Below are 23,153 nucleotides of genomic sequence, written 5' to 3'. Positions count from 1 at the left end.
GCGGTAAAGGGCTTTGCTCGTTCGAAAGCTCCTCGGTGACAGTCTTAATCCATAACAATCTGTCCTGAATGATTAAGTTGTGAAATATGGCAAAATTTTGCAGGATTTTTAGCCTATGGTTAAGAGTGATTTTCAGTTGGTTGAGATAAAAATTATCATTAATCGAAGTTATTGAACAGTACTAGAAAAATTGAGGAAGTAGATTCGAGGGAGCAGTGATCGCGAACCAATTTCCCACCTCTTTTAAGCGCGTGATTACCCGTAAATAAAGAGTTGTACCCTAATGGATGACCTTTACTCTTTTTACAGTTAAAGTTAGATTTTAATGCTACATCAATTATTTATAAAAGTAAATGCCACACTGGAAGACCTTTACAATTCTCAAAGCAAAGGATGAAATAAAGAGTAGACAACTTACCTGTCAACAATCAAATCTGTATTTGGCTATCAAGTCGAGAAGACTTTACCAATAATTAATAATTTTGATAATGTATGTAGTTCGTACATTTTTTTCCTTAATTAGAAAAAATTTTCCATTAAAAATTAAGAGCAATTTTCAACACATAATCAATGTAGAGCAATTCAACACATTCTTTGTTGCAAATGAATATTGAGAACGGATTTCTCAATTGAAACGGAGAGAGATCTAGAAAAGGTGACCTAATCAAAGCATACCTCCACTTTCCACCTGGTTGACTAATCGCAGCAATAGACATTTTCTGATCGAATAGAAAAAAAAAAAAAAACTCATGGGCTCTACTCTAACTGTCCACGTAACTTATCACGACTCAACATCAACAGTGCTGCCTTCATGAAATTTGTCGCCATGAAGAAGCCAATAACTTATAATGCTTGCGTAGAAGATTTAAAAAAATTTATATTTGAGAGAGGTTATATATGGGGTAATAGGAATATAATAATTCCTTTATCAACAGAAGCAGTATTGCAATAAATTATTGGTTGAGAAAAATTGAAGCAAAAGTAGTGGAAGTCCCTTTTTGTGGGATCGAATTGTCTCTTCGGTTGAATTCTCCTGATTTCCGATGAAATCCTTTGCTCCACTCAATGACCTCTCCTTATATAGCAAGCAATATATGCAAACAAAGTATATGATCTACAATAAGTTGAACTGCCGAAAAAATAATAGGTTTGAAAAAGAGCTGTTGACCACCTGGTTTAGAAGCAAATCTAATCACTAGCTGATAAGCCCTTAAAACAAAAGTTGTTAACCTCGTAGATTCCAACATAATTTACATAACAATGGTGTCAACTAAATGAGGAGCTGATACCGTGTCAACAATATATGAAAGATTTACAGCCTAAACATAAGATGGGAACAAAGTGAAGTAACTTTTTGGTCAGAAGAGTAGATGATCTAGTTATGTTCACTTGACTTACTTTAGGTTTGTAGAACTTGAACTGAATTCTTGTCTACGAGCAAGATCAACCCAGATATCGTTTATTTTCTTTATAAATGTGAATCGATATAACATACAGTTGAATAATTGAAAGAATGACAGAATAAATGGTACTGTTGAGTAGGAGGACGAGAAGACTGCCATCGATCGTTTCTTTGTTATTAACTGATTAGAGAAGATTTTTAAGGGTGTAGGAAGTGGGTTTGGCTAACATTTACAATGAAGAACAAAGAAGACAGATGTACATTTACTATTTGAGGTTTAGATAAAGCATTCATTGTTTCAAAAAAATGGGATATAACAAAGGAATAACGAATTTGGTTTATAGGATGAATCATTAGCATTATTCTTGGTGTGTAATACTTTTTAGGTTTTTTGATAATAGTTGCCAGTATATTCACTTATAAATCAGAGATATAGTTTTGAAATGATTGCAAGTGAAAGATTGCAGTCAAGTTTTATCAATATCTGTTATCTCCGATACCTCGGAAACCAGAAAGCTATCTCTTGTAGTTTTATAAACATACCTGCAAACAAGGTCCAAGTAGTGTCACCACCAAATATAAGCATTTTTTATAGATGTCTTTATCTTCATATGTACAGAAATGCGTCCTTTTTCGTTCATTCGCTAATTTAAGCACTTAAATTTCCATTTTTAGCTATAATCATTTATGTTAACAAGCAAGAGAGAGAGAAAGAGAGAGAAGTCAAAGTATATTATCCTATCAAAAATAATGTGCATTGTGAATAATTCCACTATTTGCAAACATAATCTGAATATGATGGTGTGCTGAAAGCTTAGAAATGTAGAAAACTACAGTTCCGTTCAGTTAAAAATAACAGTTAAACAGTTAAAATAACAGTTAACAGTAAACATTAGCAGAAATTTATCTTTCTTTAAAGCTAACAAGCTTACTTTAACTTTCTCCTTTAAGCTTTCTGTTTTTAATGCTTTCATAAATTTCGTTTCCCCTTGATTCCTGCAAAGTAAAATTGCTGTAATTTGAGGGATTGTGAAGTAAATAATTACAAGAAAGAATGTCGATGAATTTTCATAAACCTTATAAACTGATACAAAACCGCCCTCGCCAAGTTTTACAACAACAATCCATGTCCACTACCCGATCCTTTTCATAAAGATATAGTAAATAATAACGAACTTTGCTAGAATGACTTTCTCCTTATTACTTTATTGTGGAGAGAAATATTATCAATAATATTAATTATTTATATGAATTATTAATTACAGGGTATGTTCTTGGTACAATTCAACTGATACCATTTTGTTCTAACTCAATACTACTGTTACAACCTGTACTGAAGAGATTGCAATTTGCGTAGCATGCAACGTGGTTTTCCGCAATAAAAGTGACATCAAATGTTGGTTGGTCTGTGTAGGGAAGATATGTACATGTGACCTACATGTGACCTACATGTGACGTTTTGGTAGCTAGAAATTAAGTCGGTCTGAGCTGTTAGAAAGGAGGAACTGTTGATAAATGATTTGTAATGATTAAGACAGTTCATTGAAATGTGCACTTCTTCTCGAATTATTGCGTAACACTGTAAACATTTGTTTTTATTGCTTTTGAATGATTAGTTATTTAAATATGCTATTTTTTAAGGTAATTAATTGAAGAAGGTTGTTGTAATGACTGTTTACATTTGTCCAGAAACTGGAGATGATGGTAATGATGGTAGCGAGCTGAAACCTTTAAGGTAATTTTGGTACTTTTGTCTAGTTATTCATAGATGAAAAGTTTCGAAGAAGCAAGATTAAGAAGACTATGATAAATTGGTATAAACTTCTGGAGTTTTTTGCGTTAAATTAAATTTCGATAATTGACTGCAGGACGCTTTATCAGGCAATGATAATTACTAAGTCTTCCAAAGGTGACTTCTTAATAAGGACAAAGAAAGATGGAAAACAAATATGGGAAGCTGCTTCAAAGACGGCATTGAAGAAAAGTTGGAAACATTACGAGCAAGAAATGTTGAAGAATGAAAAAGTTGCTGCAAAGGTGAGATTTGTTTTTTTTTTTTTTTTGAAAATATGAATTGAGTAGTTTACTTGTTAGAAAAGATGGTGAGGCGAGGTGTTACTTTAATTTATTAGCGAAAAATGAATTAAAAAATAGCTTCGTATAACAAATATTTAATGAGTAGCGTTGAATAAGTTGTTCGTATTTTTTAGATGTTAGAGAAGGATGCGACAGAAGTGGGAGTAAAAGCAGCCCTTGAAGAAGCCAAAAAAGTGCAAATAGAACTGGACACGAGTCTGTCATATATCACTGGTGTGAAGATTCGTGATCTAGTTAAGCACCGTAATGAACGTGTTTGCATCAAAGGATGGATTCATAGAATGCGTCGACAAGGTATTTTACAATTATTATTCGTTGATTATCACAACTGGTTGTTCAGTGAAATAGATTATTGTTTGAGATATTTTTTTTTTTTTTTTTTGTAAAGATTACATATACATTCATAATATGTTCGTTTTTGTGTATTTAGGAAAGTCACTGATGTTTTTCATCCTTCGAGATGGGACTGGTTTCCTTCAAGTACTACTCATGGATAAATTGGTTAGTTATTTTTTATGCGGTCTAGGATTGATAGAAAAATTTTGATAAAAACCAGAAAATAATAATGAGCTATTGATTATATAGATGATACCATTCCCTGTAGAACAAAGAGTTTATTAATTAAACTTTTTTTAGTGCCAGACGTATGACGCTCTCACTGTGAATACTGAATGCACGGTTGAGATATACGGCGCAATAAAGGAAGTTCCGGAAGGTAAAGAGGCACCGAACGGGCACGAGTTAATAGCTGATTTTTGGAAAATAATAGGAAATGCACCTCCTGGAGGTAATGTCCAATTATTTCGTTCATTTTTTTATTTATTTTATCCTATGGTATTGTATTTTTATTTTTTGTAATTGTAATCCATGTGCCGTAAATTAATTTTTAAAATAGAATAATTGAGACTGTATATGAAGTACTTTAAACAATATATATGCTTACGTTGGTGATATTTTGAAATATTTTTTTAGATAATCATAGAACTTTTCAGAAAAGAAGTAGAAATTCTTGGTGAATATCTGAAAGGACTTAGAGAATGTGTTTATGGGGAAAAGTTGACAGTTATCCATCCATTCTGAGAGCCATCCATATTGCGTACTGTTAGATTTAATCGAGCATAAAGAATATGAAACTTGCTACGTCTGGTCATGATATATTTCATCATATACTGATGTATAGTTAGCTTATTTCACCGTACTATTAAGTTACATTGTTATACACTAATAGAAATAGATAAGAAAATTCTAATTTCGATAGTTTATATTCATTGTAGGCATTGATAATGTGTTAAACGAAGAAGCAAGTGTCGACAAAATGTTGGACAATAGACATTTGGTTATTCGAGGTGAAAATGCTGCTGCATTGCTACGTTTGAGAGCAGCTGCTACTCGAGCAATGCGGGAACATTTCTATAATGCTGGCTATTTGGAAGTTGCACCACCGACTTTAGTGCAAACGCAGGTTACATATTTGATGAAATGTTGTTTAGGACAATATATGTATATCAATAAAATAATTGAAAATTATCTTTTTCTAGGTAGAAGGTGGATCAACGTTATTTAATCTGGATTATTTTGGTGAGCAATCTTTTCTTACGCAGTCATCACAGCTCTATCTAGAAACTTGTATTCCCACTCTTGGTGATGTCTTCTGCATTGCTCAGTCTTACAGGTTTGTATGCATTATTCTCATTTTTATACAGGAATGATTTCAAAAAGGCAAAATTTTTAGCGAACATACATTTTTTATGTGTCACCATAATGCGGCGGCGCCAGTTGGTTTCTAGTAATCATAATCATTGTGAAATTTTTTGGCGTTAACGATTAGCAAAATTTTAGAGTGATATTGCCATATAATAATTAAAAGCTTAATAATAATGCTTTATTGTAACTGAAATATAATAATATATTGTGTTAATGTTGTTTTAAGTAGTAGTTTTATTGCTACTTAAACTGCTCGTTAAGACTACTAGTAAGGAAGAGAGAGAGAAAGATGAGATTTATTTTATGAATGGAAAACACTAGTTGATAAATTAGAAAAAATTGCAGACTTTATGTGAATATTATTCGGTTTTTATCAATATTTTTAATCATTCCTATTATTGAGAATGCTTTTTTAAGGGCGGAAAAATCTCGCACTCGTCGACACTTGGCGGAATATGCACATGTTGAAGCCGAGTGTCCTTTCATAACGCTGGATGATTTGATGGAGAAAATTGAAGAACTCGTTTGCGACACAGTGGATCGACTTTTAGCTGACGAGGAGGCAAAAAAATTATTGGAACACATTAATCCGGTTATTTTTTCTCTCGTTTTTGATTTTTTTTAGATGATATGCTACATTTTTAGCGTATATTTTCAGTACTTGTTTCTATGCTTTAAAAAAGTCAGTTATAATAGGAAAAAAGTTTAAAACATTCGATGAGTATAAACTTCTGTCTTTTGTTTCGATATATTCTTACTTCACAAGATTAATTTTTTCTCAAAGATCAGTAATTATTCTAAAAAACATATAGTTAATAAGGTTGTTCTTTATTAGAGTTATTATAAGAGTTATAATATATACACGAGGAGTTTTCTTTCACTGATACTTTACGTTTTCCTTTGTTTATCAATGATAATTGCCTTTTATCCTCTTTTTGCAGAAATTTCAACCGCCAGAAAGACCATTTTTAAGAATGGAATACAAGGATGCTATTAAATGGTTGCAAGAACACAATGTTGAGAATGAATTTGGTAATACTTTTACTTATGGGGAAGATATTGCTGAAGCAGCGGAACGTTTCATGACTGATACCATCAATAAGGTGAGTATTTGCGGGATTATTTTTGGGTACATTTAAATTAGGCGCTGCCGTTTGGAGTTAGAATTTGTAACTAGTTTTAAGAAATTGCCTTTAATGCTTGTGTCCAATGTGAAAAATGATTTATTCATTTTTTTGACTATAGCGAGAATATAATAAGAAAGGTATATATTTTGAATAAAATTTGATAGTTCCAGAGATTCGAATTAACAGAAATAATTTTTACTCCTCTTTTTGTTTGTATTTGTGAATTATTTTATAGCCTATTCTACTGAATCGTTTCCCGAGCGAAATTAAGGCATTTTATATGCAGAGGGATGCACAGGATAATACCTTAACAGAATCTGTTGATCTTCTTATGCCTGGCGTTGGCGAAATTGTTGGTGGCAGTATGAGAATTTGGAAGGTATATTACTCTCAAAACTTCATTAATAGACATTTCAAAAAAAGGAATTTTCTAGAGTTTTCTTATTCATTTTCTTCGTTTTTTTTTTTCTCTCTTTAACAATTTCTTCGTATATTTTAGTTCGATGAACTATCGAAAGCTTTTAAAAATGTGGAAATTGACCCGAAACCGTATTACTGGTACTTGGATCAACGTTTATATGGCACCTGTCCTCATGGTGGCTATGGACTTGGTTTGGAACGTTTTATTTGTTGGTTAACAAACACCAATCATATTCGCGATGTGTGTCTTTACCCACGCTTTGTTGGTCGATGTGTCCCATAAATATCACTTGGAAACTTACTTTCTCGTGATCAAGTGAAAGAAAAGGGAATGACATCGTTTAATTGTTATGGTCTGTATATCGTTTTCTGCTTCTCACTGATTGTGATAAGCTGTGTTGTTGAAAAATATTTTATATAAATTATATAAGTTATTGCAGGAGTTGCTTTTGTTGTTATCGCGAAGTTTTTTGCTTAACTTTTGTTTCTCTTGCTTTTTATAATGCAATAAACATATTACATTATATGCTTGTACTTCAGCATATATATAAGAAATGATGGATGTTGCAGAAGTACAAAAAAAAGAACCCTTAACTTCTGCTTACGCTGTTATATGTATGCATGAGAATATTTAATTCATACAACAAAATGCAACGATACGCTTAGTTATATAAACCATATTTAAGGTAAAAATGTGCAACTTAGTGCTTCCATTCTGATGTCATTTTTATAAGTAATAATCGTTAAGCTGATCTAATAATTGTTGAGATGTCATTTATACAATTTAGCTTAAGTACTCTTGATGTCTCGTTCCGAACACAATGAATACTATGAAACCAACAAGAAGTTCAGCATAGTCGTTGTTGATATTCAATCAAGAATCTTTTTCCTGAACAGCCAGATTAAAAAAAAAAAAAAACGAATTGTAAACAATTCTCCTTTCGGACTTAAAATTTCAGGAAGGAAATCAGCAAGAGAAATTGCTTTCTAACCTATCTTCCACTCCTTTACTCCTCACTCCCACTTACAAAACACAAATTTCCGTTTACGGTGAAAAAATGAAATCTAATCCGGAAATATATGTGGAACACATTTGAAGATCTCTTCGTCTATTTTTTCGCATCATTTTATAATTTTGGAGCTACAACATTCCTCCTCGATCAAAAGACCAAGAATTTTTCGCAACTTCCAAAGCCAAAGTCAGCCAATGATGTTTACTTTGCTGTATGTTGTAAATGCAGTGGTAAAGTCCGTTGGTAGATTTACCCATGTTAGAAATGTTACACTGTAGTAGTACTACACAGTAAACATTTCTATCCTATCTATGTACTTACTCAAACTGCACTCTTCCGTAATATCACGTAGATTCACTTATATACGTGTTTAAAAGTCAAAGATAATTGCAGAGACAATGGAAATCTTCAATACTACAGTAAAATTTATATCAGCATTAAAGGATATGATCAACAAATACATTATTCATTGCAAAATTTCCAGCTGGCTGTCAACAGATTGACATTCTTCGTACTGCAACACTCCTTTGAATGCTTCAACGATGTAATCATTCATCAACAGAAGAAAAATTTGAATTTTCATTATTGAAATTTCCAGGCTAATAAAATCCTTTGTTATTAATAAGCAATATAATTTTTCCTGGAAACGAAAGTTCAATACTCAAGTGATGCAGAAATTGAAGAAATTATCAAATTCATTATGCAATCTAATTGAAAATTATATCAACCAAAAACTTTAGACATTGGAAAGCTAATTAATAAGTAAATTCACTTTTTGTACTACAAATATTTTTAATTACATGGATTTATAGCTTGATTTAGGTTGATAATACTTTTATTTTATCACTTCGTTATCATTTGCAATTGATATTCAACGTAATTTATAATAATATTGTGGCAAAATTCTTGCCGGAAATTTGAAGATCATATCGATTATCAAATAAAATGCTCAAAAAATTCAAAATACTTTTGTAATTTAATGATGATTCGGTTTTACTACCATTTAAGCGCCCTAAAATTATCAAATTCATTATGCAAACTAATCGAAAATCACATCAAGCGAGAATTTAAAAGTACTGGAAAGCTAAAATTAGTGATCAAATTCATTTTTTTGCCAGAAATATGTTTAATTTCATCGATTTTTCGCTTAATGAAGTTCGTATTTTATCATTTAGTTACTGTTTAATCATTTATGATTAATATTTGACGTATTTATGACTATATTGTGGTAAAATCCTTGCCAGAAATTAAAAAATGGTTAGAGAATTCAATATTTTTCTATAATTCAATCAAATTTCGATTTTGCTACTATTTAAGCACCTTAAACTAAAAGCTAAAATTAATAAGCAAATTCATTTTTGTGTTAAAAATATTTTTAATTACATAGATTATTGCTTGACTTAGATGTAAAAAAAATCGTACTGCATCATTTCGTTAACATTTTATAATTTATAATCGATATTTCAAGTAATTCATAGCATTATTGCTTATCGACTGTCAAGCAAAATCCCAGATAAATTTAAATATTTATAATTCTCATTGAACTTTCCAAATACATTAATTTTAGATCGAAAAAAAACTGATATGAATAAACAAATTCACTTTTTTATTTGAAATATATTTACTTACATCGACTTATCGCTTCATTTAAGATTTAAAAATTTGTGATTTATCATTTTGCTGTAAACTTTCGAAAAAGGCATTAATAATATAACAGTTAAACGATAAAAAGCTCAAATTTAAAATTGAAAAATTATTTATGCACCAATCAATGCAATTTTTTGTTTTTGTAAAACTTTGTAAATTTATTTTTCAAATTCGATGAAAAGAAATTGCAGTCCAATTGTCAGACCTGCCTGATTCATTGGCATGTGATATATATGCATGTCGGGCTGATAATTCTGTGTTAAAGAAATATTTGGCTAAATTTTTATGTTAAACATATTCTTGGCCAATTTGTACGGAAATTATGGGCCGGAAATATTCCAAATTTTTACCTGTTTTAATTTTGGTTTTCTTTACTTTTTTTTTTGCTCCATGTGGAGTCAAACAAGTCAAGTTATTTGTATTTTTCATATTTTTCGTTCTAAATTTTTGATTTCTAAATTTAGGTATTTCTGAACCAAGATTTTTTTCTTCCTGTTTCACCTTCTTTTTATGGACGATTTATTTTTGCTTTCTGTTACTAATTTTTCGTGACTTCATATTCATTGTGCCAAAGCATCAATTTCTTTAAACGTTGTAAATAACCAAAATTACAAACGATTAACTCGTTGAAAACAGGTTAATATCATTTAAATATTTCCCATACAACAACTACTTATCAATTGTATTTAAACCAGAAATGTTCGTAAAAGATAAACTATTCAAGTAATGGAAGGATTTCTCAATATATAAAAAGTATTTCAATTTTATTAAATTGAAATGCAAAGTATTACTGTTCAAAACGTATAAAGTAATTAAAAAACAAGAAAACTATGTTACCCATCTTATTGTTATTACAAGAATTCATATAAAAAATGAAGAATACTTTTTTTTTTTTTTTTTTAGATAAACGTGACAAATCGTAAAAAAGCTGTGATGAATTTGAATTAACTTTTTGGTCAGAAGAGTAGATGATTTACGTTAGTTAAATTTACTCGACTTACTTTAGGTATGTAGAACTTGAATTGAAACCTTTTGTTTCTTGTCTACGAGCAAGATCAACCCAGATATCGTTTATTTTCTTTATAAATGTGAATCGATATAATACACAGCCGAATAATTGAAAGAACGAAGGAATAAATGGTACTGTTGAGTAGGAGGACGAGAAGACTGCCATTGATTGTTCCTTTGTTATTAACTGATTAGAGAAGATTTTTAAGGGTGTAGGAAGTGGGCTTAACTTGCAGATTAACATTTGCAGTGAAGAACAAAGAAGACAGATGTACATTTGCTATTTGAGGTTTAGATAAAGCATTCATTGTTTCAAAAAAATGGGATATAACAAAGGAATAACAACGAATTGGTTTATAGTGATGAATCATTAGAATTATTCTAAACATTTAGTGTGTAATAAAAATTTCGTGTTTTCCCGACAACAGCAGTTTTTTTTAAATTTTTTTTGAAAAAAAAAATTGGCTTTTAATTAAACACTGTTCTTATTTTTAATTTTGCTTCAAATTAATTCAAAAAAGGAATTTCTGTTTGATACCTTTTAATTTAATGTTCGAATTTTTCGAAAACATTGAAATTTGATAATGTGGTACGATTGATCTCCCAAAAAGCTTTCAGACATTCCTTTTTCTCTTTGCTTGTTTTTATCACTTTTTTTTTCCTTTTTTTTTGGACGGAAGAATACAAGTTTAAAACTTAGTATGGCGAAGTAATTTCAACAACACTTTGTATGGGATCATACATAACAGATTTGTTTTAAATTTATTGATGATAGCAGCAACATCAAAATTTGAATTTTTGTATTCTCTTTCGTTATCTTGTTTAAAACTTTAACTTTTCTATTCGAGTGTCACAAACTTTCTTGAAACATATCCTATCATTTATAATTTCAGTGATTTAGCAAAATTAAAATTTATTTCCTTGTTTAAATTATATATTACAGGAACTGATAAAAACTGTAAGTTTTCATAATGATCCATACTTAAATTTACAATAAAATTAATTTTTAATGGCATAAAAGAACTAAAACTATTATTAATTACAATTTTTGTCGCTGTTTAAATTTTATTCCACGGTTAATTTTATAAAGTTTTTTTTTTTTTTTTTTTGTCATTTAAGTTGTCAAATGAGTACGACAAAATGTGAATAAATCATTATGATTCACAATCAGTTATTTCTCTTTTAATAAGTCAAGTACTGCTCTTCCTTTAATTTTGTATTTTCTGATTATATTGCAATAACTATTCATTTTGTTTTCAACAGGTAAACAAACGGTTAGGGCGCAGTTACTCTTTCATTTCACTAAAACTGCACGTACGATGGCATCAAGACTCAAAGAGTACTCCAAGTATGTGGATTATGTAACAATTAGTGTTATTCGTGCATATCTTATTATTACTATTTGAGAGGCAAACTGGGTTGTAGTTTCTTCCCCTACAAGTCGGGCAATCAATGGGTGGGGCGCATTTATCCTTTTAGAGAGTACGGGTAGGACGTGACAATTAGTGCGTTTATGCATTTGTTAGTCGAACTGTTTGAGATGAGAATCAGAGTTTTTGTGCTTTCTTTCCTTCACTTTTTTGCTGATCGTTTGCTTTGATTTTCTTTTATTATTATTATTATTTTTTTTTTTTCTTGAGTTAATTAATTGAAATGAATCGAATTGATGATTTATTTATCGATGCCTTTATTTCTTTCAAATTTTCTTGTGACGTTTGTCTATCTTTGTTTTGTAAGTTTTATGAAATGGTGTTCATAGGAAAATAATATTAGTATTATTTGAGAAATAATGATTAAAATTTATGATAAATATTTATTTAAATACACAATTTCTGCAACTATTAATTGATAACAGATAAGAATGATGAATTATTTCACTTCTAATAATACTATCAAAAAAAAAACTATCGACAGCAAAATTTCACATTATTCTCTCATTTGAAGATTGGTACGTTCGAAAAATGACCAATACCGCACATAAATACCCCAGCGCGAATACGACCGTATCCTTTTTGACCCCATGTAGGGCCCCAACTATAAAATTAGTAATAATAGTTAGCAAATAAATTAAATTAAATTAAATATAGCTTTTGATACAACAAAAAATTATTTCAATTTATCTGTCTTGAGCAATATTACGACAAATAATTAAAATATAACAATAACAATTCTTCTTTTATTGTCGTCAATCCATTTTTATTTTTCTTTTTGGCCTTTTGCTTTTAACTTATATTAATCAAGACACCATAAGTTTGCTATTATTTTTTCATTATTAAAATAAATTCAAAATTTTTCATACCTGTTTTTGATGATAAAATATTCCATCCCATTCTGGACACCATAACCAACCGCTATTACCGCATGATTTACTTTTTCTGCATTAGTTGGACATTTTGGATCATTATAAATACCGGAAAATTTTTTAGTATTAAAATTATCAAACTGGTTCAAAATTATCAATTTCAAAATTTCTTACCATTTTTTTTTTTTTTTTCATAATTTTTCCTGTAAATTACTTACCACTTCGATAAGCTACAAAACTTTGTAATGACGAATGTAACGATACACAAACTGGTCCATATAGTGCTAGTATCTTCTTGAGAATTTGTTCATTGCTAGGAGGTAAATAGAATGCATCAGCTAAACCATACTTTCGTCGTTGTGGGGTATTTCTCGGGCATGAAACACTATCATTTTCCTTATATGGGTAACTCTTATCGGTCTTTACACCGTGCTCAGCAACCCAACGAAAAACCTAAAAATCATTTTTGCTATTAATTATATCATTTTTTACTTATATTTATATTTTATGGATAATAATTAACTAATTAATAATAAAATAACAAATTTCCGCATACCGCAGGTTCATTTCCGCCTCTTCCTTTGCATTTTTCCATTCCACTACAATCCATTACATCCTGTACTGATAGTTTTACCGGCCGTTTTTTAGTCCTGAGCGCCACATACATTTCAAGCGCTCCTAATGCTGAGAAAATAAAACACACACCACAACGACCCTAAAATTGATTTCAATTCATAATAACATGTAAATTATTGTTTCATGCAAATAACAAAAAGAAGAAAAGAAGCAAACAAAGAAATAAAAGGAATAAGGAAAACGATTTGTCACGTTTATCTAAAAAAAAAAAAAAAGTATTCTTCATTTTTTATATGAATTCTTGTAATAACAATAAGATGGGTAACATAGTTTTCTTGTTTTTTAATTACTTTATACGTTTTGAACAGTAATACTTTGCATTTCAATTTAATAAAATTGAAATACTTTTTATATATTGAGAAATCCTTCCATTACTTGAATAGTTTATCTTTTACGAACATTTCTGATTTAAATACAATTGATAAGTAGTTGTTGTATGGGAAATATTTAAATGATATTAACCTGTTTTCAACGAGTTAATCGTTTGTAATTTTGGTTATTTACAACGTTTAAAGAAATTGATGCTTTGGCACAATGAATATGAAGTCACGAAAAATTAGTAACAGAAAGCAAAAATAAATCGTCCATAAAAAGAAGGTGAAACAGGAAGAAAAAAATCTTGGTTCAGAAATACCTAAATTTAGAAATCAAAAATTTAGAACGAAAAATATGAAAAATACAAATAACTTGACTTGTTTGACTCCACATGGAGCAAAAAAAAAAGTAAAGAAAACCAAAATTAAAACAGGTAAAAATTTGGAATATTTCCGGCCCATAATTTCCGTACAAATTGGCCAAGAATATGTTTAACATAAAAATTTAGCCAAATATTTCTTTAACACAGAATTATCAGCCCGACATGCATATATATCACATGCCAATGAATCAGGCAGGTCTGACAATTGGACTGCAATTTCTTTTCATCGAATTTGAAAAATAAATTTACAAAGTTTTACAAAAACAAAAAATTGCATTGATTGGTGCATAAATAATTTTTCAATTTTAAATTTGAGCTTTTTATCGTTTAACTGTTATATTATTAATGCCTTTTTCGAAAGTTTACAGCAAAATGATAAATCACAAATTTTTAAATCTTAAATGAAGCGATAAGTCGATGTAAGTAAATATATTTCAAATAAAAAAGTGAATTTGTTTATTCATATCAGTTTTTTTTCGATCTAAAATTAATGTATTTGGAAAGTTCAATGAGAATTATAAATATTTAAATTTATCTGGGATTTTGCTTGACAGTCGATAAGCAATAATGCTATGAATTACTTGAAATATCGATTATAAATTATAAAATGTTAACGAAATGATGCAGTACGATTTTTTTTACATCTAAGTCAAGCAATAATCTATGTAATTAAAAATATTTTTAACACAAAAATGAATTTGCTTATTAATTTTAGCTTTTAGTTTAAGGTGCTTAAATAGTAGCAAAATCGAAATTTGATTGAATTATAGAAAAATATTGAATTCTCTAACCATTTTTTAATTTCTGGCAAGGATTTTACCACAATATAGTCATAAATACGTCAAATATTAATCATAAATGATTAAACAGTAACTAAATGATAAAATACGAACTTCATTAAGCGAAAAATCGATGAAATTAAACATATTTCTGGCAAAAAAATGAATTTGATCACTAATTTTAGCTTTCCAGTACTTTTAAATTCTCGCTTGATGTGATTTTCGATTAGTTTGCATAATGAATTTGATAATTTTAGGGCGCTTAAATGGTAGTAAAACCGAATCATCATTAAATTACAAAAGTATTTTGAATTTTTTGAGCATTTTATTTGATAATCGATATGATCTTCAAATTTCCGGCAAGAATTTTGCCACAATATTATTATAAATTACGTTGAATATCAATTGCAAATGATAACGAAGTGATAAAATAAAAGTATTATCAACCTAAATCAAGCTATAAATCCATGTAATTAAAAATATTTGTAGTACAAAAAGTGAATTTACTTATTAATTAGCTTTCCAATGTCTAAAGTTTTTGGTTGATATAATTTTCAATTAGATTGCATAATGAATTTGATAATTTCTTCAATTTCTGCATCACTTGAGTATTGAACTTTCGTTTCCAGGAAAAATTATATTGCTTATTAATAACAAAGGATTTTATTAGCCTGGAAATTTCAATAATGAAAATTCAAATTTTTCTTCTGTTGATGAATGATTACATCGTTGAAGCATTCAAAGGAGTGTTGCAGTACGAAGAATGTCAATCTGTTGACAGCCAGCTGGAAATTTTGCAATGAATAATGTATTTGTTGATCATATCCTTTAATGCTGATATAAATTTTACTGTAGTATTGAAGATTTCCATTGTCTCTGCAATTATCTTTGACTTTTAAACACGTATATAAGTGAATCTACGTGATATTACGGAAGAGTGCAGTTTGAGTAAGTACATAGATAGGATAGAAATGTTTACTGTGTAGTACTACTACAGTGTAACATTTCTAACATGGGTAAATCTACCAACGGACTTTACCACTGCATTTACAACATACAGCAAAGTAAACATCATTGGCTGACTTTGGCTTTGGAAGTTGCGAAAAATTCTTGGTCTTTTGATCGAGGAGGAATGTTGTAGCTCCAAAATTATAAAATGATGCGAAAAAATAGACGAAGAGATCTTCAAATGTGTTCCACATATATTTCCGGATTAGATTTCATTTTTTCACCGTAAACGGAAATTTGTGTTTTGTAAGTGGGAGTGAGGAGTAAAGGAGTGGAAGATAGGTTAGAAAGCAATTTCTCTTGCTGATTTCCTTCCTGAAATTTTAAGTCCGAAAGGAGAATTGTTTACAATTCGTTTTTTTTTTTTTTTAATCTGGCTGTTCAGGAAAAAGATTCTTGATTGAATATCAACAACGACTATGCTGAACTTCTTGTTGGTTTCATAGTATTCATTGTGTTCGGAACGAGACATCAAGAGTACTTAAGCTAAATTGTATAAATGACATCTCAACAATTATTAGATCAGCTTAACGATTATTACTTATAAAAATGACATCAGAATGGAAGCACTAAGTTGCACATTTTTACCTTAAATATGGTTTATATAACTAAGCGTATCGTTGCATTTTGTTGTATGAATTAAATATTCTCATGCATACATATAACAGCGTAAGCAGAAGTTAAGGGTTCTTTTTTTTGTACTTCTGCAACATCCATCATTTCTTATATATATGCTGAAGTACAAGCATATAATGTAATATGTTTATTGCATTATAAAAAGCAAGAGAAACAAAAGTTAAGCAAAAAACTTCGCGATAACAACAAAAGCAACTCCTGCAATAACTTATATAATTTATATAAAATATTTTTCAACAACACAGCTTATCACAATCAGTGAGAAGCAGAAAACGATATACAGACCATAACAATTAAACGATGTCATTCCCTTTTCTTTCACTTGATCACGAGAAAGTAAGTTTCCAAGTGATATTTATGGGACACATCGACCAACAAAGCGTGGGTAAAGACACACATCGCGAATATGATTGGTGTTTGTTAACCAACAAATAAAACGTTCCAAACCAAGTCCATAGCCACCATGAGGACAGGTGCCATATAAACGTTGATCCAAGTACCAGTAATACGGTTTCGGGTCAATTTCCACATTTTTAAAAGCTTTCGATAGTTCATCGAACTAAAATATACGAAGAAATTGTTAAAGAGAGAAAAAAAAAACGAAGAAAATGAATAAGAAAACTCTAGAAAATTCCTTTTTTTGAAATGTCTATTAATGAAGTTTTGAGAGTAATATACCTTCCAAATTCTCATACTGCCACCAACAATTTCGCCAACGCCAGGCATAAGAAGATCAACAGATTCTGTTAAGGTATTATCCTGTGCATCCCTCTGCATATAAAATGCCTTAATTTCGCTCGGGAAACGATTCAGTAGAATAGGCTATAAAATAATTCACAAATACAAACAAAAAGAGGAGTAAAAATTATTTCTGTTAATTCGAATCTCTGGAACTATCAAATTTTATTCAAAATATATACCTTTCTTATTATATTCTCGCTATAGTCAAAAAAATGAATAAATCATTTTTCACATTGGACACAAGCATTAAAGGCAATTTCTTAAAACTAGTTACAAATTCTAACTCCAAACGGCAGCGCCTAATTTAAATGTACCCAAAAATAATCCCGCAAATACTCACCTTATTGATGGTATCAGTCATGAAACGTTCCGCTGCTTCAGCAATATCTTCCCCATAAGTAAAAGTATTACCAAATTCATTCTCAACATTGTGTTCTTGCAACCATTTAATAGCATCCTTGTATTCCATTCTTAAAAATGGTCTTTCTGGCGGTTGAAATTTCTGCAAAAAGAGGATAAAAGGCAATTATCATTGATAAACAAAGGAAAACGTAAAGTATCAGTGAAAGAAAACTCCTCGTGTATATATTATAACTCTTATAATAACTCTAATAAAGAACAACCTTATTAACTATATGTTTTTTAGAATAATTACTGATCTTTGAGAAAAAATTAATCTTGTGAAGTAAGAATATATCGAAACAAAAGACAGAAGTTTATACTCATCGAATGTTTTAAACTTTTTTCCTATTATAACTGACTTTTTTAAAGCATAGAAACAAGTACTGAAAATATACGCTAAAAATGTAGCATATCATCTAAAAAAAATCAAAAACGAGAGAAAAAATAACCGGATTAATGTGTTCCAATAATTTTTTTGCCTCCTCGTCAGCTAAAAGTCGATCCACTGTGTCGCAAACGAGTTCTTCAATTTTCTCCATCAAATCATCCAGCGTTATGAAAGGACACTCGGCTTCAACATGTGCATATTCCGCCAAGTGTCGACGAGTGCGAGATTTTTCCGCCCTTAAAAAAGCATTCTCAATAATAGGAATGATTAAAAATATTGATAAAAACCGAATAATATTCACATAAAGTCTGCAATTTTTTCTAATTTATCAACTAGTGTTTTCCATTCATAAAATAAATCTCATCTTTCTCTCTCTCTTCCTTACTAGTAGTCTTAACGAGCAGTTTAAGTAGCAATAAAACTACTACTTAAAACAACATTAACACAATATATTATTATATTTCAGTTACAATAAAGCATTATTATTAAGCTTTTAATTATTATATGGCAATATCACTCTAAAATTTTGCTAATCGTTAACGCCAAAAAATTTCACAATGATTATGATTACTAGAAACCAACTGGCGCCGCCGCATTATGGTGACACATAAAAAATGTATGTTCGCTAAAAATTTTGCCTTTTTGAAATCATTCCTGTATAAAAATGAGAATAATGCATACAAACCTGTAAGACTGAGCAATGCAGAAGACATCACCAAGAGTGGGAATACAAGTTTCTAGATAGAGCTGTGATGACTGCGTAAGAAAAGATTGCTCACCAAAATAATCCAGATTAAATAACGTTGATCCACCTTCTACCTAGAAAAAGATAATTTTCAATTATTTTATTGATATACATATATTGTCCTAAACAACATTTCATCAAATATGTAACCTGCGTTTGCACTAAAGTCGGTGGTGCAACTTCCAAATAGCCAGCATTATAGAAATGTTCCCGCATTGCTCGAGTAGCAGCTGCTCTCAAACGTAGCAATGCAGCAGCATTTTCACCTCGAATAACCAAATGTCTATTGTCCAACATTTTGTCGACACTTGCTTCTTCGTTTAACACATTATCAATGCCTACAATGAATATAAACTATCGAAATTAGAATTTTCTTATCTATTTCTATTAGTGTATAACAATGTAACTTAATAGTACGGTGAAATAAGCTAACTATACATCAGTATATGATGAAATATATCATGACCAGACGTAGCAAGTTTCATATTCTTTATGCTCGATTAAATCTAACAGTACGCAATATGGATGGCTCTCAGAATGGATGGATAACTGTCAACTTTTCCCCATAAACACATTCTCTAAGTCCTTTCAGATATTCACCAAGAATTTCTACTTCTTTTCTGAAAAGTTCTATGATTATCTAAAAAAATATTTCAAAATATCACCAACGTAAGCATATATATTGTTTAAAGTACTTCATATGCAGTCTCAATTATTCTATTTTAAAAATTAATTTACGGCACATGGATTACAATTACAAAAAATAAAAATACAATACCATAGGATAAAATAAATAAAAAAATGAACGAAATAATTGGACATTACCTCCAGGAGGTGCATTTCCTATTATTTTCCAAAAATCAGCTATTAACTCGTGCCCGTTCGGTGCCTCTTTACCTTCCGGAACTTCCTTTATTGCGCCGTATATCTCAACCGTGCATTCAGTATTCACAGTGAGAGCGTCATACGTCTGGCACTAAAAAAAGTTTAATTAATAAACTCTTTGTTCTACAGGGAATGGTATCATCTATATAATCAATAGCTCATTATTATTTTCTGGTTTTTATCAAAATTTTTCTATCAATCCTAGACCGCATAAAAAATAACTAACCAATTTATCCATGAGTAGTACTTGAAGGAAACCAGTCCCATCTCGAAGGATGAAAAACATCAGTGACTTTCCTAAATACACAAAAACGAACATATTATGAATGTATATGTAATCTTTACAAAAAAAAAAAAAAAAAAAAGAAATATCTCAAACAATAATCTATTTCACTGAACAACCAGTTGTGATAATCAACGAATAATAATTGTAAAATACCTTGTCGACGCATTCTATGAATCCATCCTTTGATGCAAACACGTTCATTACGGTGCTTAACTAGATCACGAATCTTCACACCAGTGATATATGACAGACTCGTGTCCAGTTCTATTTGCACTTTTTTGGCTTCTTCAAGGGCTGCTTTTACTCCCACTTCTGTCGCATCCTTCTCTAACATCTAAAAAATACGAACAACTTATTCAACGCTACTCATTAAATATTTGTTATACGAAGCTATTTTTTAATTCATTTTTCGCTAATAAATTAAAGTAACACCTCGCCTCACCATCTTTTCTAACAAGTAAACTACTCAATTCATATTTTCAAAAAAAAAAAAAAAACAAATCTCACCTTTGCAGCAACTTTTTCATTCTTCAACATTTCTTGCTCGTAATGTTTCCAACTTTTCTTCAATGCCGTCTTTGAAGCAGCTTCCCATATTTGTTTTCCATCTTTCTTTGTCCTTATTAAGAAGTCACCTTTGGAAGACTTAGTAATTATCATTGCCTGATAAAGCGTCCTGCAGTCAATTATCGAAATTTAATTTAACGCAAAAAACTCCAGAAGTTTATACCAATTTATCATAGTCTTCTTAATCTTGCTTCTTCGAAACTTTTCATCTATGAATAACTAGACAAAAGTACCAAAATTACCTTAAAGGTTTCAGCTCGCTACCATCATTACCATCATCTCCAGTTTCTGGACAAATGTAAACAGTCATTACAACAACCTTCTTCAATTAATTACCTTAAAAAATAGCATATTTAAATAACTAATCATTCAAAAGCAATAAAAACAAATGTTTACAGTGTTACGCAATAATTCGAGAAGAAGTGCACATTTCAATGAACTGTCTTAATCATTACAAATCATTTATCAACAGTTCCTCCTTTCTAACAGCTCAGACCGACTTAATTTCTAGCTACCAAAACGTCACATGTAGGTCACATGTAGGTCACATGTACATATCTTCCCTACACAGACCAACCAACATTTGATGTCACTTTTATTGCGGAAAACCACGTTGCATGCTACGCAAATTGCAATCTCTTCAGTACAGGTTGTAACAGTAGTATTGAGTTAGAACAAAATGGTATCAGTTGAATTGTACCAAGAACATACCCTGTAATTAATAATTCATATAAATAATTAATATTATTGATAATATTTCTCTCCACAATAAAGTAATAAGGAGAAAGTCATTCTAGCAAAGTTCGTTATTATTTACTATATCTTTATGAAAAGGATCGGGTAGTGGACATGGATTGTTGTTGTAAAACTTGGCGAGGGCGGTTTTGTATCAGTTTATAAGGTTTATGAAAATTCATCGACATTCTTTCTTGTAATTATTTACTTCACAATCCCTCAAATTACAGCAATTTTACTTTGCAGGAATCAAGGGGAAACGAAATTTATGAAAGCATTAAAAACAGAAAGCTTAAAGGAGAAAGTTAAAGTAAGCTTGTTAGCTTTAAAGAAAGATAAATTTCTGCTAATGTTTACTGTTAACTGTTATTTTTAACTGTTTAACTGTTATTTTTAACTGAACGGAACTGTAGTTTTCTACATTTCTAAGCTTTCAGCACACCATCATATTCAGATTATGTTTGCAAATAGTGGAATTATTCACAATGCACATTATTTTTGATAGGATAATATACTTTGACTTCTCTCTCTTTCTCTCTCTCTTGCTTGTTAACATAAATGATTATAGCTAAAAATGGAAATTTAAGTGCTTAAATTAGCGAATGAACGAAAAAGGACGCATTTCTGTACATATGAAGATAAAGACATCTATAAAAAATGCTTATATTTGGTGGTGACACTACTTGGACCTTGTTTGCAGGTATGTTTATAAAACTACAAGAGATAGCTTTCTGGTTTCCGAGGTATCGGAGATAACAGATATTGATAAAACTTGACTGCAATCTTTCACTTGCAATCATTTCAAAACTATATCTCTGATTTATAAGTGAATATACTGGCAACTATTATCAAAAAACCTAAAAAGTATTACACACCAAGAATAATGCTAATGATTCATCCTATAAACCAAATTCGTTATTCCTTTGTTATATCCCATTTTTTTGAAACAATGAATGCTTTATCTAAACCTCAAATAGTAAATGTACATCTGTCTTCTTTGTTCTTCATTGTAAATGTTAGCCAAACCCACTTCCTACACCCTTAAAAATCTTCTCTAATCAGTTAATAACAAAGAAACGATCGATGGCAGTCTTCTCGTCCTCCTACTCAACAGTACCATTTATTCTGTCATTCTTTCAATTATTCAACTGTATGTTATATCGATTCACATTTATAAAGAAAATAAACGATATCTGGGTTGATCTTGCTCGTAGACAAGAATTCAGTTCAAGTTCTACAAACCTAAAGTAAGTCAAGTGAACATAACTAGATCATCTACTCTTCTGACCAAAAAGTTACTTCACTTTGTTCCCATCTTATGTTTAGGCTGTAAATCTTTCATATATTGTTGACACGGTATCAGCTCCTCATTTAGTTGACACCATTGTTATGTAAATTATGTTGGAATCTACGAGGTTAACAACTTTTGTTTTAAGGGCTTATCAGCTAGTGATTAGATTTGCTTCTAAACCAGGTGGTCAACAGCTCTTTTTCAAACCTATTATTTTTTCGGCAGTTCAACTTATTGTAGATCATATACTTTGTTTGCATATATTGCTTGCTATATAAGGAGAGGTCATTGAGTGGAGCAAAGGATTTCATCGGAAATCAGGAGAATTCAACCGAAGAGACAATTCGATCCCACAAAAAGGGACTTCCACTACTTTTGCTTCAATTTTTCTCAACCAATAATTTATTGCAATACTGCTTCTGTTGATAAAGGAATTATTATATTCCTATTACCCCATATATAACCTCTCTCAAATATAAATTTTTTTAAATCTTCTACGCAAGCATTATAAGTTATTGGCTTCTTCATGGCGACAAATTTCATGAAGGCAGCACTGTTGATGTTGAGTCGTGATAAGTTACGTGGACAGTTAGAGTAGAGCCCATGAGTTTTTTTTTTTTTTTCTATTCGATCAGAA

The 23,153-nt window shown here is 30.3% G+C and overlaps 2 protein-coding genes across 2 annotated transcripts; one reads left to right on the top strand and one right to left on the bottom strand.

The window, feature by feature from the left end:
• Positions 1 to 3,069: 3,069 nt before the first annotated feature.
• Positions 3,070 to 7,033, top strand: Bma-nars-1.4 (Asparaginyl-tRNA synthetase, cytoplasmic, putative; the record flags this gene model as incomplete). The annotated part of the gene is made up of 11 exons (XM_001898658.2): positions 3,070 to 3,137; positions 3,271 to 3,439; positions 3,613 to 3,793; positions 3,930 to 4,000; positions 4,136 to 4,286; positions 4,774 to 4,961; positions 5,038 to 5,171; positions 5,621 to 5,795; positions 6,145 to 6,306; positions 6,566 to 6,709; positions 6,830 to 7,033. 11 exons carry the CDS (start codon positions 3,070 to 3,072, stop codon positions 7,031 to 7,033), a joined length of 1,647 nt encoding a protein of 548 aa, XP_001898693.2.
• A 5,319-nt stretch (positions 7,034 to 12,352) lies between these two features.
• On the bottom strand, positions 12,353 to 20,800 carry Bma-nars-1.6 (Uncharacterized protein; the record flags this gene model as incomplete). The annotated part of the gene is made up of 15 exons (XM_043080813.1): positions 12,353 to 12,452; positions 12,718 to 12,793; positions 12,939 to 13,173; positions 13,277 to 13,435; positions 16,874 to 17,035; positions 17,155 to 17,298; positions 17,558 to 17,719; positions 18,069 to 18,243; positions 18,693 to 18,826; positions 18,903 to 19,090; positions 19,578 to 19,728; positions 19,864 to 19,934; positions 20,077 to 20,257; positions 20,431 to 20,599; positions 20,733 to 20,800. The coding sequence occupies 15 exons, from the start codon at positions 20,798 to 20,800 to the stop codon at positions 12,353 to 12,355; spliced, it is 2,175 nt and encodes a 724-aa protein (XP_042936747.1).
• Positions 20,801 to 23,153: the final 2,353 nt, after the last annotated feature.

Source organism: Brugia malayi, assembly GCF_000002995.4.
Source record: "Brugia malayi strain FR3 genome assembly, contig: Bm_v4_Chr3_scaffold_001, whole genome shotgun sequence".
NCBI lineage: Eukaryota > Metazoa > Nematoda > Chromadorea > Rhabditida > Onchocercidae > Brugia > Brugia malayi.
The sequence above is the reverse complement of the archived record's forward strand: the minus strand, read 5'-3'. Positions and strand labels throughout refer to the sequence as shown.